The 18,802-nt window shown below is 34.8% G+C and overlaps 1 protein-coding gene across 1 annotated transcript; it reads right to left on the minus strand.

The window, feature by feature from the left end:
- Window positions 1–3,427: 3,427 nt before the first annotated feature.
- On the minus strand, window positions 3,428–10,796 carry LOC111639380 (zinc finger protein 345-like). Its single transcript, XM_023385253.1, has 4 exons — window positions 10,626–10,796; window positions 7,489–7,552; window positions 3,554–5,260; window positions 3,428–3,435 (listed from the first exon to the last, which is right to left on the minus strand). The coding sequence occupies exons 1-4, from the start codon at window positions 10,794–10,796 to the stop codon at window positions 3,428–3,430; spliced, it is 1,950 nt and encodes a 649-aa protein (XP_023241021.1).
- Between the last annotated feature and the right edge of the window lie 8,006 nt (window positions 10,797–18,802).

Here is an 18,802-nt window from a genome sequence, read left to right on the forward strand (position 1 = left end):
TTTCGGTTTGGTAAACGGTTGTATACGGCTATGCGACATGTGGGAAATCTGCTAAAGGGGATTTTCCTGGGAGTGCTAACAAAAACTGGTCTTTATTTAGGTGTTACAGACATGAAGAAACCTGTAAAACTTTACTTGGTAGCCCATTGATCAGGCACCGATCCACAATCAACAGTTTTAAGTGATTTTATGCAGTGGATCACTTAATAGACCAGGGATGCCCAACTTGTGTTTCGCGAAAAGGTTGCACTTATAAAAATTTAGGGTTATACGATAAAATCCGTTGCGTTTAATGATTTTTGAATGTGCCAATGCAGATTTGGGATATTAGATGGGTGTAATTGTTTTAGTCTGAAATAGTCCTTGTATGACGACACAAGACCTCTCTATTCGAGAGTATATACGTGCTAGTTATTTATAGCTTTATAAACAGTAAAAACCGATTTATCGGTAACGGAACGAACTGAAATTATGATATAAAGTTAAAGTGTAAAGAGTTTCACGATAAAAAAAATAAGTTGAGATTATCTGTATATACCAGTGTTTCTCAACGGGAGCGATATCGCCCCTTAGTGGGCGTTTTTCTGTGTTGAGGGGGCGATTAGTAACAATTTATATTTTGGGGAGTAAAAAACAATTTTCTGGGCGATATTGTAAAACATTATATTAAGAATAATTAAATATTTTATTCGTTATATCATATAATAATTAATTAATAATAGCATTATTGTAGTCACTAGTTTATTCATTGCAGTACGAATTTGGCGTTAGCCTTGGCTTTCGGCATCGGAATTTTGTGGTGAAGGGGAGCGACGATTCGTTAGAGGTTGAGAAACACTGGTAAATACAATCTGTATATAATACAATATTTTACGGAAACAATAATAATTTTGTCAAGTGTATAAGTGTATGACCGAATTGTTAAGGTGATCAATTTCTCGTGAGTAAGGTAGTCTCATATACTGCAATTTTGTCTAGCAGTTAGATAAACATCCTTTGGTGAGGTTCAAGATACGTTGTCATTTTCTACAGAAGATAGATTTTTCTAGCGGTCTAATCAGGTATAATTTTACTTGAAGAGAAGAAAATAATAAATGGAAAAAGGAAACTCTGGAATAAAATTCTTTACAAACTCTAATTTCAAGTACAATTTTCCTTCTTCCACTTCATACTTTTATTTCGTCCGACAACGCGGATTTACTCGAGAAGATTTATTTATTCGCTGGATAAAGCATTCACTTCGGCTCAAAATAAGCGAGTTAAATTGTCAAGCTCTTCCGCCTATTGCCCACCATCACCCACATTTTTCGTTTATGTTGACTTTATTTTAATTGTCCTCTTCCTTTTTTTTACCCCGTCGGCAACCTCACAAGCGTTTCTTTCCATAATAAAAATGTTCATATTGTTATTAACTTATATAAATAAACTGTTTGCCACCATCGCTCTTTCGATGGGTCTTAAAAATTTAATTTATTCCTTTACAAATCTAAAGGCCGACTCTATCAAGTTGCCATTTTCATTTCAGGCCTGATCTATTCTGGGCTCGACAAAGCCCTGAATGAGCCTAAGTTAAACACTTAATGTTTCCATTCTTCGGACTTTTATCGCGAAAAAAAGAAGAAATCCGTAAAATTTCGACTGTTGTTTAATTAATACAAAATATCTCCTCGCTTTTCGACTTTTAACTACCAAAATTTAATTGCATCAATTTCGGTAATATACTCTTTGTCAGAAAAGTTGCAACTGAAAAAATGGTTGCAACTGAAAGAGACATTTCGTCAAGCAAATAATAAGAGGGGAGGAGTTCCACTAAAGGTTAACTTTTCTACCCTTCAGTTCACAGAGGAAAATGTTGAAGTATACACTTAATATTGGATATCCGTTTACAATATCTACTCTCTTGAACATTTTAAGGCTAAAATAGTCAAAGATCGGTGCTTTAAAGTGTTTAAACCCACCATAGGAAAGGAGAGCCTGCATGAGACAATCAATGATAATAGAGAGCGACTTATTAACTTAGCCAGCACTAGAGATCTGATAATCCATAGAACTAATTTTCCTAGAAAAGACATTCACAAACGAACATGGGTATCTTCTAATGGCAAAACTAGGAACCAATAGATCATATACTCATTAACCGGAGATATCGTAATAGCATAAAAAAACACGTAGTCTCAGAGGAGCAGAAGCAGGAACAGATCACTTCCTGTTGAGAGCCAGCATGAAAATGAAACTCCAGGTAATGACGAAGGACAAGCAAAACCATCGTTTTTCATACGATGTACTGTACATACTCAAAGGTAATGACACCAGGCGACAATACCAGAAAGAAATAGGAAAGGCTCTAGAATTGAATACGATGAAAGAGATGGAAATGGATCAATCCTAGAAAGCAATAGAAATAGAAATAGCACATCCATCTTAGAAATAGTCATAAAAACCTTACCTATAGAATACAGACCAAAAGAAACAAGGACGTGGTTTAACAGCATATGCGAAGAAATGGTAAATAAAAAAAAAGCAAGTATGAATTGGCTGGACAACCCAGAAGACCTACACATCAAAAACCATTAGGATAAGGCATCAAAACATTCTAATAAGACTATTAGACAGCAGAAAAGGAAATTTCTCACAAATTTTATTAATTAATTAAGAAAGCAAAGAATAATTATAAGAAGCGAAAAGTGAGAGATTTCTTCAGAGACATTAAGACTACAACACATATCGAACAAAACCCCTGGTCATCAAGGATGCATGTGGGAGGCTGTTAACCAACGAACACGAAATTCCTCAATTAAAATTCATATAATCAAAGTGCACAAATTTAGAACGAAATTAATGCAGTGTTAAATGCGAAACACACGTAAAAGGCGGTTTATTAAAATTAGAAAATAAATGCAAATAATTAAGTGGTTAATATTTTCATTTATTTTTCTCCGAAGTTAAAAGTAAACCATACAACTACAAATACGTATTAGTTATTAGTTTGCTTGTGTAACAGACACCTCACTTCCCTCTTCCATACACTCAACACAGTGTACTTTGATATTGTATATTTTCGGTTACAGGTCGATCTTAGGTCTAAATTAAATACACATTAAGTAATCATTCGAAAATTATTTATTCTTAATTAATCATTACATATAAAGCGATAAACGAACAAAAAGTTCAGAAAAAACATCTTAGAACGTGATACAGTGACTTTCGTTGCAAACTGGAACTGCCCATTAGTTAATCTGGACCTATAGCCCGAAGCCTTCCATATCTTGTCACGACTTTCATCTATCTTATTTCGTTCCCGAGATTACGCAAATAAAGAAACACAGAAGAACAGTGGAAAATAGATCAACCGTTTTTTTCAAATTGCACGCTTATTACCAACGAAATAACAGTCATAAAAGCAATAAGTAAAATCTAAACATTTTACCTATTGTCCTGTATAATATATTTAGTATATTAGTATAAAAAGTACGTATTTCACACAAGAAATTTTATTCTGAAAGATGGCTTTGCAGGTGAAGTTTTAATTTAAAAAGCAAACAGAATTTCTTACCACAAACATCACATTTCTTAACGCCTGAATTGGTATTTATTTTCATATGTCTATTTAAATCAATTTCTCTCCGAAATGTCTTATTGCAAATTTGGCATTTACACTTTCCTCCCGGAGGATGAGCAGTCTTTTGATGAGTTTCGAATTCGACTTTTGACGTAAATTTCCTCTTACAAACGTCGCAACAGAAGTGTATTTGATCCTTGTAAGCGAGTAGATGTTGCTCCAAATCATAACTATTTACGTAAGTCCGTTTACAGATGTTACATTGGTAAGGTAATTGTTTGGGGTGTATTTTTGAACAAGAAAACTGTAAATGCAGTTTCAATTTAATTTCTGTTTTAAATCTGCCTTTACAATGGATGCAAAGATGCTCCTCTTTTTCATGAACGGGTCGGTGCCTATACAGGTGAGATTTCTTGTAAAAACCCATCTTACATACCTCGCAAACGTAAGGAAGATTGTCTTTATTGTGAGAACTTTGGTGACGTTTTAACTCAGAATTTGATATAAAACGTCTGTTACACATCTCACAAACAAACGGTTTTATGTCAAGATGAATTTTCTGATGACTGATTAAAGAGTGTTTACTCGAAAACTTCTTTTTACAGATATTACATTTTTCAATATGAGTTTTCGAATGCGCTGTCAGCAAATTTTTGGTTTTGAATGACTTATTACAATATACGCAAACAAACATATTTTGATGTTTAACAAAACGATGTTTAATGTAACTATATCTGGATTTAAATGCTGTTTTACATACGTCACAAAAATACTTATCACTTCTATCTTTGTGAGTTCTTTCATGTCGTCTCAAATAGCGTTTTGTTTTAAAATACTTGTTACATATCTGACAACAGTACTTGTGTTCATCGGTATGTATAACAACGTGCTCTCTCAAATGCACTTCTGATTTAAACCTTTTGTTACAAATCTGACAAGAATGATTTAAATCTTTATTATGAACGATTTTATGATTCGTCAAAGAGCATTTTGTTTTAAAACTTTTGTTACACACCTGACAAGAATACTTACATTCATCACTGTGAGTTTCACGATGCCTTTTTAAATGGTTTTTCGTTTTAAAACCCTTTTCACATATATCGCATTTGAAAGGTCGATCTTCACTATGCGTACGCTGGTGTTGTCTCAATTTTGATTTCGTTTTAAATTCTTTTTTACATATCTTACAAGAATGAGATACTGGTTGTAGTGTTCTGTTATGCGTCTCCAATCGGCCCTTTGTATTAAGTAACTTATCGGAAATGTCACATCGAACCTGCATACATTCTTTACGATTTTTTGATAATGACAGCGAACGAACTTTTGTACGATCCATTTTCCTTTGTTTTTCGGTGATGTGTTTCATTTTCATCATGTGTCTTCTCAATAGAAATTGCCAGGAAAATTTCTGATTGCAGGTTGTGCAGCTAAATGGTTTTTTTCCGATATGAAAGTTCAAATGCGCTTGTAGTATTTTCTTGTTTACAAAAGTCTGTTTACATAAATCACATTTGTGATTTTGTTTCGAGTAAGATGAACGCGTTATTCTGAAGTATTTCCTTTTAATCTTTCCTTGGATTTTGTTGTTGTATTTGATACTTGTAGGGACGAACTTCGTCTTGTTTGCATTACATTTATTATCCTTTTGTCTTTCTGAATTGTGCTGAATATCGTATTCTTCACTCTCTTCTTTCTCCCTAACTGAAATCAAAAAGTTAAATACAATAAGTAATTTATTTACTTTAAACTGAAACACAATATTCGTTATCTATTTACAAAATTTTCTTTATATTATATCATTAATTATTAAGCTACAAAATTAATAATTAATGATATAATATAAAGTTAATAGCTTAATTGTTGTTTCTAAAAGTAAATCATGTTAGTTTGTTGAATCGATTGCTGCTGGATTGAGCCTTTATCGGAATTCCAAATAAGTCTCATGATTTAATACTTGTGATAAATTTTCGTAGTAATTCTTGTGCTTAATGAAAAAAACAAACATTCCTTCATTATGTACTGTACGTTTACTTTCCTGGCTGTTACATACAACAGTCGTTCATACATGGCGGTCGTTTAAGAATATCACCGCCAAAACTTTTACATTTTTCGACTGAAGAGGACCTTCAAATTTCGAAAAAAAGACTTCGCGGTTGTTTCTATGTATGTATGTATGTGTATCTGCGTGTTATGTGAAACATTTTTGATGCTTAATAATTTTAAGAATTTTTCTTTAAAATTTCTGAAATTTTGTATGGTTTGTGTTTCCGGCGTTAAATGCTATTAAATTTTAGTTGTACAGATTAACCGGGTACCAGGTTTGTACAGTACATGTGTGATATCATGCGTAGGGTCAGAAATAATGAAGATTTTACTCGGTATTAGCATTCCCAATTGTTTATAAACTTTGTCTGAGCAGAGAAACGTAGAAAAATTCGCCTGCTTTTAAAAAGACGGAATCTTCGCATAAAAGAATAAGTTGCAATTTTACGAGAGGCGCGCAAATGCGAAAACTGTTGACTTCAGATTTTTGGATCTTTATCTTTTTGTTCGAAAGAGTTAATATAATTTTATAATATATAATAAGAGGAATAGGACTAGATTACCTATATATAAACTTCCAATTTGTACTGCAAGTCATGTTATTTCAATACAAAAAATTTCAACGAACGAAGTTAGATGCATAACCAGTACCACTCTGTTGCTGACAGGAAAAAGTATGATGTACCACAGCAAAACACTACTACACTTCATGCAGGCAATTGCTATGTGCTACCTTTCTTCCCTTTTAACTCTTTCTGCCGGGTGGGCACTAAGAGAGCTTCTTTTAGCAAGCCCATTATAGGTTCTGCCAGGCCCACAATGGGGCCTGACAATTAGTGAAAGACGGTGTCTGACATATCCCGATGGTCCACGCCCTCGAAATATCCTTTGGGATTTATCGATAGGTCCGGATTCGAACCCGTCTCTCCCCCAGAGCGGTAGGCTGCCAACTTGACTGCTCGGCCATTCGGTAGTCGCGATATGCTACCTGTCGCAGTAAGGGTGCGACTATGCAGACGCGAATTTAGAGCGAGCGAGAGGTTGCGAGCGATTTAGTTTTCGCAAAGGAAAACCATGCATAAACGAGAAGCGAGAAATAACGCTAGCGAGAGCAAATTTCTGGTTCTCGCACATATCTGGCAGGTTTTGATATTTATCGCGTCTCGCCTCTTCTCGCCACATATTCTCGCTCGCTTGGAAAATTCGCTCGCTCGCGTCTGCATAGTCGCACCCTAATGGCGTATCGGCGCATCTATTTCGCGCGATATCATTGTCGCAGTAATTCAGTGAATATAATATATAGTTTTTAAAATTATATCCGTTTTTGTAAAAATTACCGTATATTTTGTTGATTGTTTTGTTAACATTTTGCCAATAGATGATGGTACAGTACGTGTAACTCAGCTAAAAGCGATTGTAAGAAATTTAACTGACTTATAAAAGTGCATGCGATATTTCGAAGTGGGATATACAGTACGACATTACTTAACTTAGTAGCATTTGAACGTAACTACCGAGTTTCGTAGCGATTGATCAAACGGCCTAGGAGTGTATAACGAACAAACAAACAAACAAATATTCTCGTTTATATATACAGTATAGACATATTGTTATTAACTATTTTACAAGTATTTCTCATAATGTCTTCAAATTTTGTTCATAAAGAACTACAAAAAAGTTATCAAAACTACTAGGAAACATCCGTATGTCCTTACACAAAATGTAAATCAAATATCAACGAACATTTTCTATCAGATGTAAATCTGGAATGTGAGCCAGTCAATTCAATTAAATATCATTAAAATGTCGCATAGCGCTAATATTATATGTAAAATTCTGATCTTAAAACGAACATTTAACAAATGAACTTGTAACACGTTACTTACTTAGTACGTTCGTTTCATTCCTGTGAAAATTTCCGTCCGGAGTGAAGAATTCGTTCTTGACAGGCTAAAAAATGTAGAAACAAGACAAAAAAATGTTATACATTAAAATATTTATGTATATCATAAATGTGTTGTTCTTTAGAAAAGTGTCTTAAAATTAAATTATTTCTTACGTGTATTGTATAAGTTATTTATTTTTCTTTTCGGTTTGGTTTACGGTTGTATACGGCAATGCGATATGTGGGCAATCTGCTAAAGGGGGATCATCCCAGGAGTGTTTCATAAGAGAAAATTGGCATCTCTTTTGGTGTTAGAAACGTGAAGAAACCCGAAAGCTCCAAGTGGCCAGCTCATTCACCAAGCACGAACCTACAATCAACAGCGTTCAGTGATTTTATCCACTGGACAACATATTAGACCAGGGGCCGTATTCGGGTAACTTATCTCTCGTCTCTTCTTTCATCGACGAATGACGTCAAAGCGAGAGACGAATTTCGTCTCTCATACACAGTGGCGATTCTGGTCGTTCGTAACGATCTCGTCTTTGTTGTTCACGTCACGATTCTATTCGGTTGATTATACATGTTCGGGTTATCTGCGCGCGCAACAGTATAGAATTTTAACCAATGAAATTGCACGATTAGCATCCAGTCGTCCATATTGGATATAACGAAATGGAGGCGAAAGACGATAGGCCGGTCGAAAGACAACTATCCACTCGTCTCTGATAAACGAGAGAAGAGAAGAGAGAAAAGTTGTCCAGAATAGCGTTTACAGAGACGCAATGATCTCTTGAGACGTAAACAAATGATTAGCCAATCAGCGATTGGCTTGTGAGAGACGACAGACGAGAGACGATGACCAGAATACGGCCCCAGAGGTTCCCAACTTGTTCTGCCGAACCCTAGAATTTCGTAAATAAAAATTTGGAGCTCCACCATAAAATACGTTGAGCCTAGTGACGTTTGAATGTGGCAATGCAGATTTGGGATATGAGGTATAATTGTTCTAATCTGGGATAGTCCTTGTATGGCGATCACGGCTGTAGAGTACGAGTCGGAGTCGTGGAGTTTTCATGTTTTAGTCGGAGTTGGAGTTGTCAAAAAATCTGCCGACTCCGACTCCTTTTTACTTACCAACTTGTTATGTATATAAAACGGAAAAGTATTGGAATCGTGTCAAATTTGACTTTCCAGTTTTTTTTTTTTTTTTTGCAAATCTACACGTTTGGAGACCTCCCGAACCCCTCAAAAAAGTCAATAAAAGGGGAAAAATTCCCGTTGACGTCTAATTTGTTTAATTTCTTTATTTTCTGTTCTGAGATATTAAACAATATCTCAGAATGGGTATAGTTTAAGAAACGAAATGTGGCACTGTAGCTTGCGTATAAAGGGGCATTAATACTATTAAATTTTGGTTCTTAATTAAAGGTCAACAGGGTGAAGACATAAAAGGGGTCATGTGTCATATCTCTTAATGAATATTTTACTCGTTATTAGCGTTCAAAATTTTAAAAATAAAATAAAACTCGTCTTTACCCTCAAAGTAAGCTATTTTGCCATTTTATAATAGTACAGTAAAACCCGAATGTTCACGCTTAAGATGTTAGAATGTATATGGGGACATAATTTAGTTCAATTACTTTGACTTAAATAACTAACTCCTCTGTTAAACTATCTGACTCCGATTCTGACCTGTGACCACAGAAATTATTAGGCTTCAAACAGGGTGAACAAAATCATGCCCCCCACATACAGTCTAACATCCACACATATAGAAAAAAACCTTGAATCTTTTGCATATCTCGAAATTTCAAGGTGTCCCGAGTCCAAAAATGTAAAAATTTGAAAGGGGACATTTTTTGACCGAGCGCTACACTTTTCCTTTGTTATATGTAACAGTCGGAGAAGTAAAAATTATCGAATACATATTTATATGTTACTTAGAGGAGTCTTTTAGCTTTGAAATAAAAAGTTTCTACGTTCTATCTTTATTAGAACTCTATTTATTAAATCTTTTATTCTGGGTCACGTGATGACATCAGAATTTCCGGGTCTCTTTCGTTAACAAGTCCTCCCTTGGTCAGAGTCGGAGTTGGAGTCGGTAGATTTTTACGCGATTCCACAGCCCTGATGGCGACACAAGAACTATCAATTCGAGACTATACAGTGCTACAGTACTATAGTATACGCGACAAAAAACACATTCGAGACTATACGTGCATAACTTTATAAACAGTGAAAACTGATTTATCAGTAAGGGTAACGAATAGAAATCATGATATAATATTTGACAAGGTAATGGAAACCATTAAAGCAGTAAAACATAAAATAAAGGTACTTTAATCGTGGCAAAAAAGTGAAGAAAACCATAAAATTAATATCGTTGTTTAATAGAAAATACACCTAAATTTACAGTATCTATATATATAAAATTGCTTGTCCTGACTGACTGACTCACTGATTCATCATCGCCCAGAGCAAACCGCTGAACCTAAAGAGGTGAAATTCGGTACACAGTACGTCATGGAAACTCTCACTAACCCCCGTATTCACCAACACGAGTTAAACAGAGAGTTGACGAACTCGAGTTTAGATGTAACTCGAAGTCAGATTACGAGTTACTCTTCTTTCGTATTCAGATAAAAATTTAACTCTAGAGTTTCGCTACTCTAGAGTTAATATTTTAAAACAATCCTGAGTTCGAGATTAAACAAGTCTTCTTTCGTAAGCAGAGTTTTGATTGGTTGAAAGCAAACACGTGTATGAACCAGGGAGGAGACGAATAGAATAGAATAGAAACACGTGTAGAAAATGGCGGAAAGTGAAATGGAAAGCAGTGCACGCCGTAACTTTTCTAATTTTGAGAAGGAAATTCTACTTGAATTAGTCGAAAAATATAAATCGATCATTGAAAAAAAGAAAACAAATGCGATTTCTTCCAAACAGAAGAGAGGCACATGGGAAGAACTAACAAAGGAATTCAATGGTATCCCGGGTGTCACCCTTAGAAAAACCAAACAGTTATTGGACTGTTATAAGAATTTAAAAAAGAAAGCCGTGAAAGAACAGGCACAAAAAAAGCCGAATTATTTAAAACAGGAGGAGGAAACCAATTCGTTCTAATAGGTTTCTTACGCTCTCTTTTGGCAAACGATATCGACATAGAAAGTCGTAATCGTCCAATTGTTCGAGGTCATTTCTTCTTGGAGAAATAATCCGCCGACTTCTTCGTTCCATACGATCTATATAATCTAAATATTTCAGATTTTCTAGCATCTCGGCTTCGTCTTCGTCGAATGTCGCCATTTTTCTCTGAAATAGACCGCTTTGCGCAGGCGTCAAACCTAGAGTTATCGTCTACTCGCCGATTTTCTAGAGTTAGAGTTAGGGTTATTGTGTTTGACTCGAGATTCGGAGTTGGTGAATACCAATTTACCAGTAACTCGAGAGTTAACCCTAACTCTAACTCTAACTCGTGTTGGTGAATACGGGGGTAAGAAGGGATTTTTCGAAATTCCCCCGCGGGGGGAGAGGAAAAGCATTAAGGCTTAACCGGAAAAACGGCTTCTACTGTACTATTTTACATGCGATTTTTTGTTACGTTTAGTCTTCATTAAGTACTTAAGTGTATTAAATTAATAACATTTCAAGCATTGTTATAAATCTATACAGTATATATAAAATTGCTTGTCCTGACTGACTGACTCACTGACTGATTCATCATCGCCCAGACCAAACCGCTGGACCTAGAGAAATGAAATTTGGTACACAGTTAGGGTACGTCATGAAAACGCACACTAAGAAGGGATTTTTCGAAATTTTCAAGTGGGGGGAGAGGGAGGGATAACCGGAAGAACGGCTTCTACTGTACTATTTTAAATGCGATTTTTTGTTTTTATCCGCATTTTAGTAGGGTAAGCGATGGCAATGCACACTAAGAAGGGATTTTTTTGAAATTTCCCCGCGGGGGGATGAGGGAGAGCATTAATGCTTTACCGGAAAAACGGTTTCTACTGTATTATTTTAGATGCGATTTTTTCTTTTTATATGCGTTTTAGTAGGGTATGCCATGGGAATTCACATTAAGAAAGGATTTTTAGAAATTCCCCCGCGGGGGGAGAGGTAGAGCATTAAATCTTAACCGGAAAACGGCTTCTACTGTACTATTTTAGATACGATTTTTTGTTTTCAACTACGTTTAGTCTTCATTGAGTACTTAGGTGCATTAAATTGATAACATTTCAGACATTGTTATAAATAATTTTATCTATTTCGATTTTAATTAAAAATGTTCGATCCGTTTTGAATTCAAATTTGTTATTTCATATTGGTTCGATTATAGAACGATTGTAAACGCTCCAGAAAATTGATCAAATTGAAGATAGTTCGTTTGATTCTCGGCAATTCTCTTCAGCGGTAGGTGTTGTATAGATCTAACAATTACTATGGTTATTGAAATGTTGAATATAAGTGGGGTTTGCTTGCAAAACCTCCGCGGGCGAAGTCGCGAGTAACAGCTAGAAATTCTATAAAATTGTTTATATTTACCTTCGCTTTTAATAATAAACAAAAAGTAATATGCAAATTTAACTTATAATGCGTTATATCAGTGTTTCTCAACCTCAAACGAATCGTCGCCCCCTTCAATAAAACCGTTACGTAGTATCGCCCCCTTCACTTCAAAAATTCGATGCCAGAAGCCAAGGCTAACGCCAAATTCGTACTGCATCGAATAGACTAGTGACTAGTATAATGTTATTTGTTTAATTATTGTACGATATAACGAATAAAATATCTAATTATTCTTAATATAATGTTATACTATATCGCCTAGAAAATAGTTTTTCGCCCCCAAAATATAAATTGTTACTAATCGCCCACTCAACATGGAAAAACGCCAACATGGGGACGATATCGCCTCCGTTGAGAAACACTGTGTTATATATTTGAAAGTTTGTCTCACTTACCTTTAAATCTTCGTATTTATGTGGGAGATGAACTCGTTTATAATCTTCAGTTTTTACTTCAAACTTCAATCTTTTTAAAACAACTTTACATTCTGATTTTATGCCTAGTTTAATGTCACATTTCTCCTCCTTTATTTCCTCTTTCTTACAGTCTGTATTGGAATTTACAAAGTATTTTTATTATAGAAAATTCTAAGCAAAGAATTAAATAAATAAATATATAAATAAAGCTAATTTTAATTCTAATAATCTAAAATGTCAAAACGCTTAATATTAAGGGTAGGGATAAGTTGTTTAAAAATTATAAATGTAAATAACGAGTATAATCTTTATTAATTCCGACCCTACTCGAGTTATGACACACGACCCACTTTATCTCTTCGCTCCTCAATTTTTAACTACCAAAATTTAATAACATCAATTTCGGTAATACATAATCTTTTCTTCTAAATTTTTAAGTAAATTTCGAATATATAATTATTTTAATAAAGAGGGCTCATAATAGTTACGTGTCGCAACAAAACTTAACTGACTTCGTGTTGCTAGAATGATAGAAAAGAGTTTCTGTTTGTCATAGATGTTTGGGCTGAAATTTGAAAAAAATTGTAAACTTATAAATTCCCACTTTCGTCCGTTTGTTTGTCCGTCTGTTTTTTCATATTTCTCGAGAAAAAAGTTAAATAAAATTCGAGACCAGATGTGGAAATCGTAGTGGCAGAAGGTCCAGATTAACTATATAAGATCATCCGATGCAAATCGGAAGTCACGTTATTTGAATTAAAATATTTCCATCCAATAGTATTAAATATATAACCAACACAACGGTATTGTTAAAGGAAACGTGTTTCGTTGGTAAAATCTGTCATCTGACACAACTCTTCCGGATGTGTCACCGGAAACCTTGCAAAATAAATCGCTATTCGACATAGACCTTAAAAATTACCAGAGATGAGCATGAAAACCTACGTGTGTGTAAATAGTTTACATAAATAAACGGATGTTTGAGTGCATTCCTACAAACACGCTGTCTCTTGAATATTCTGTATTACGAATCCGACCGCTTACGTACGCGACCGCTAACGTGGAGCAACGGTATCAATCCTGATGTAGGCATTGCCGACCCTTCCGTCACAAAATATTTGCAAAAATTATTAAATGCTATTAACTTAATATTTATGTGAGATAAGCCGGGGGCTATAGGGGGTGCCCTATTAACTATTTAATGAGCACGGGTTGTTAAAACCCGACATCGATGTCGTCGGGTGGCGATAGGAGGGCAAAAGCGAGTGTGGAGGTCGAGGGGTAAGATGACACGTTAACATAACAAAATAATGGTTTAATGATTATAACTAACTATAAAATATAAGAGGATATACAAAGCTAAACACATTTATATATATAGGTAATATAGGGCTAAATGCGTTTACAATAATTCGTAACTACAATTGGGCTAGTCTATAGCAGCCATGCCTATTGTCGGAGAGAGAGAGAGAGAGAGTTCTCAGGCCGTTCATAATTGCCTCTATGTGTGGATGGAGAGCTATATGCGACGATCAGTTCGGTTATGGAAGTAGTGAAAGTCCTCAATATCTTCTTCGATCTTCTTCTCGAACTTGATCGGGACAGGAGACTAAAATGCACATTAGCTCAAGAATAACTTCCCGTGTCGAGCTTCCGGTGAGTGTCGATTTTATAGCATTATTGTGGGAAAGGGGTCACGAGATCGTCCTTTGTTGACAATGACTTGCATTCTTTGACACCTAAGTGTCAATTTTCCCAGTGGATTGTTGATACTAACGATGACATCCGATCGGATACTCTGCACGGAGAGTATTTTTTGTCGGCGGATGTTTACGATCAACTTTTGAAAAAACTAATTTTTAAAAGTCTTTTAAGCGAGTTCGCGCCCTAAAATTCGCGGGCTCACATTTATATAAATATGGATTTATTTATATTTACTCTTTAACTAGCCTTCTAATCACTAGAAACATATTTTTATAGTGTTAAAAGCATGAAGCCTCTTACCTATTTCACTGTTAAAACCGGAATTACTCCTAATATTGGAATCATTTGTGTTATTTGTTGGAAACGAATTTTCATAAGTATTTATCTGAAACGAAATAAAAATATGTTACATTGTACCGCTTTATTCAAGATTCCGTAATTTTACCTCTTCTTCCTACGTTCAATAATTCTCACCCCGTTAAACATTTATAACTTTATGAATAATAGATACAATAAGTAGAACAAAACATACAAGAAATTTTTAAATAAATATAATAAAATGCATAAACTATATAAAATTAAATAAAATAAACGGACGTCCAGTAAACATCAACCCCTCCACTCCCTTTTAGTTTCGGAAGGAAAATGTCTGAAGTCAACACTTCACGTGGCGCTCCCCTAATTCAAATTTGCCCTGGTTCCATGAACTTATAACGCGTATCCGTTGATTTGTCTGTTTTATCGATTTCAATAGGGCAATGGACTTAACCGTATTATTACAATTATTGACAGTAATCCAGGTTAATATATCACTGCTGTCAATTAACACCGTTAAGTTTATTAAACAATTAGATTGATCGATTAAATACTTTACAGTTTATAAATGCTCTCTTATTTCATAAACGTAATTAAAAAATAAGTATCGTTCATATTGGCTGCAGTTTATCCAGTTTTCGATTCTCATTTACATAATTGTTCCCCTAGATTCAGGGAAGACAAACACTCGCTAAAACGTCAAATTTCACAGTAAACAGCCGAAATGACATTTTCTTGAAATCGAAAATGACGTAGCTCAGTTTAAAGCTCGTGGGGTCATTATTTATACAAATATACTGTTTTAAAAAATATGTTTTTCTATTTCCCACTTTATATTTTAGCATTTAAGTTGTTTCTCGTCCGTAAATCAACACTGCAATCTTATAGAAAAGTATTTTTCACTCACCTCTAAAGGTTCCGATTTAATTGTTTGATAACACTTCACATCTGTATTAAATTCTTTCTTGAAATTCTTTAAATCGACTTCAAATTTCTTTTCGTTTCGTTCAGTTGTATAGTCCGAATGTTCTGTTTCTAACTCTTGTTTTATCTTCATTTTCTTGATTTACGATATTCTCGTGTGTCAACAAACTGCATTGAATCCAAGAATTAATTAATTAATAAATGTTTATTCGAAATTTACAGCAAGTAACAAAGAAAGACGATTAAATTCATTACTACTGTTCCCGTTGTAGCAGTAAAGAAGGGTGCATCCTCAAGGTTAACGGAAGAAACTCCAGTGGTGACACGTCCCCAGCACACGTGATACTTTGCAGCTATAAAATCACGTGTTATATGGTTAATAGTATTGTTCTTAAAACGCATTAATGAATTCTTANTGCTCGCCACCTGAAATTAGTAATGGCTTGCCCTGCAAAGCCGGCCCTACCATAGGGCGAATGGAGCAGCCGCTCCAGGCGCTAAGTCCTAGTGGGCGCCTCAGTGGTAAAGAAAATTAAAGGGTATAAACTAGGGGCAACCGAGAAGGCGCCATAATAGGATCTCGCACCATCCTAAAACTTGCTGCGGGCCGGCACTGTTGCCCTGTATATTATACTTTTCTTGTTAGTAATAGAGTCGTGCCGTTTCTGTATTTAAGGAAGGAGAGTCAAACAGGCAGAGAAAAGGATAACTGACGAAAGTGGGAATTAATAGGTTTACAATTTTTTTCAAATTGCAGCCGAATTATTAATAAACTACATTTGATGTATTTATATAATTTGGCTGAAATTTGAATAGATTATGAACAATTACATTTCCACTGTCGTCCGTCCGCGTGTCTTTCTTTTCTCAATTTCGAGTACGGAAATACAAGGACATCGAGACCAGATATGGAAACCACAAAGAAAGGAAGCCTCGATTAACTATAGAACTTTCGACTCAATCCAGAACTCACGTTATTTCAATTCAAATTTTCTCCTGAAACGGCACGACTATATTGTTAAAGGAATAGTATGATGCACCGGCACAAGCTACTACTAATTTGAAGCAGAAAGTATTTATTTTAAATTAAATTAATTAAAAATCTGATTAAAACTGTAGCCCAGCATTGTCATTATGTCACAATAAATAATTGCTTGTATTGTGAATGAATTTCTATAATTTCACAATGAAAATAATGAAACTAACACATTAGTAAGCCATAATTTAAATAAATATATTCATTAAATGAATTTTTATTTTCCAATTTAAATACTTTTTATTGATTTTTCTATAAAAATCAATTTGTCTGATAATATAACGTAGTCTTTTATTATTTCAGATAAATATTAAAGGAAAACCAATTTTCACGAACACAAACGGGTCCACTATTTGGAGTCATTCTGGTTATAAAATCGAAAGAGGTAAAAGGCTTAATGCTAAAAAAAACATTAAGCTTCTTAATACTTTTAATACTGTGAAACAGTGGCGGGCCGTGACATTTGATGATAGGGAAGATGTGTTTCTGTAAGAAGTAGACTTCCAGGGGCAATCAGTTAATTGCGAATCATTGATGGTCCAGGATCCGTTTGTATCGTTTGTTCGATAAGCCAGTAAAAACAGTAGACTTCTCTAAATGTATTTTTAATACCACAATTACATTCTGAATCGCTAACCACGACATAAGGGCTAAAATTAAACATAAAATAATAAAAACTTACTTGGTGAAATAAAATGTGTGGTGGATGTACTGTACATACCAGGTACAAAATATTCTTCAATTGTATAAATATATTTATGAATTATACAATTAAANTAATTTTAATTCTAATAATCTAAAATGTCAAAACGCTTAATATTAAGGGTAGGGATAAGTTGTTTAAAAATTATAAATGTAAATAACGAGTATAATCTTTATTAATTCCGACCCTACTCGAGTTATGACACACGACCCACTTTATCTCTTCGCTCCTCAATTTTTAACTACCAAAATTTAATAACATCAATTTCGGTAATACATAATCTTTTCTTCTAAATTTTTAAGTAAATTTCGAATATATAATTATTTTAATAAAGAGGGCTCATAATAGTTACGTGTCGCAACAAAACTTAACTGACTTCGTGTTGCTAGAATGATAGAAAAGAGTTTCTGTTTGTCATAGATGTTTGGGCTGAAATTTGAAAAAAATTGTAAACTTATAAATTCCCACTTTCGTCCGTTTGTTTGTCCGTCTGTTTTTTCATATTTCTCGAGAAAAAAGTTAAATAAAATTCGAGACCAGATGTGGAAATCGTAGTGGCAGAAGGTCCAGATTAACTATATAAGATCATCCGATGCAAATCGGAAGTCACGTTATTTGAATTAAAATATTTCCATCCAATAGTATTAAATATATAACCAACACAACGGTATTGTTAAAGGAAACGTGTTTCGTTGGTAAAATCTGTCATCTGACACAACTCTTCCGGATGTGTCACCGGAAACCTTGCAAAATAAATCGCTATTCGACATAGACCTTAAAAATTACCAGAGATGAGCATGAAAACCTACGTGTGTGTAAATAGTTTACATAAATAAACGGATGTTTGAGTGCATTCCTACAAACACGCTGTCTCTTGAATATTCTGTATTACGAATCCGACCGCTTACGTACGCGACCGCTAACGTGGAGCAACGGTATCAATCCTGATGTAGGCATTGCCGACCCTTCCGTCACAAAATATTTGCAAAAATTATTAAATGCTATTAACTTAATATTTATGTGAGATAAGCCGGGGGCTATAGGGGGTGCCCTATTAACTATTTAATGAGCACGGGTTGTTAAAACCCGACATCGATGTCGTCGGGTGGCGATAGGAGGGCAAAAGCGAGTGTGGAGGTCGAGGGGTAAGATGACACGTTAACATAACAAAATAATGGTTTAATGATTATAACTAACTATAAAATATAAGAGGATATACAAAGCTAAACACATTTATATATATAGGTAATATAGGGCTAAATGCGTTTACAATAATTCGTAACTACAATTGGGCTAGTCTATAGCAGCCATGCCTATTGTCGGAGAGAGAGAGAGAGAGAGTTCTCAGGCCGTTCATAATTGCCTCTATGTGTGGATGGAGAGCTATATGCGACGATCAGTTCGGTTATGGAAGTAGTGAAAGTCCTCAATATCTTCTTCGATCTTCTTCTCGAACTTGATCGGGACAGGAGACTAAAATGCACATTAGCTCAAGAATAACTTCCCGTGTCGAGCTTCCGGTGAGTGTCGATTTTATAGCATTATTGTGGGAAAGGGGTCACGAGATCGTCCTTTGTTGACAATGACTTGCATTCTTTGACACCTAAGTGTCAATTTTCCCAGTGGATTGTTGATACTAACG

The sequence above is a fragment of the Centruroides sculpturatus genome, unplaced genomic scaffold (genome assembly GCF_000671375.1).
Source record: "Centruroides sculpturatus isolate CEXI.00-Female unplaced genomic scaffold, Cexi_2.0 scaffold1242, whole genome shotgun sequence".
NCBI classification, from domain to species: domain Eukaryota; kingdom Metazoa; phylum Arthropoda; class Arachnida; order Scorpiones; family Buthidae; genus Centruroides; species Centruroides sculpturatus.

Excerpts from the sequence above, each read along its gene's own strand:
- LOC111639380 (XM_023385253.1), bottom strand. The coding sequence starts at position 10,796 with ATGGCGACATTCGACGAAGACGAAGCCGAGATGCTAGAAAATCTGAAA. Across the intron at positions 7,553-10,625 it reads ATCGTTTGCCAAAAGAGAGC|CCTGTCAAGAACGAATTCTT; the intron begins GTAAGAAACCTA and ends TACATTTTTTAG. Across the intron at positions 5,261-7,488 it reads GAATGAAACGAACGTACTAA|TTAGGGAGAAAGAAGAGAGT; the intron begins GTAAGTAACGTG and ends TTTTGATTTCAG.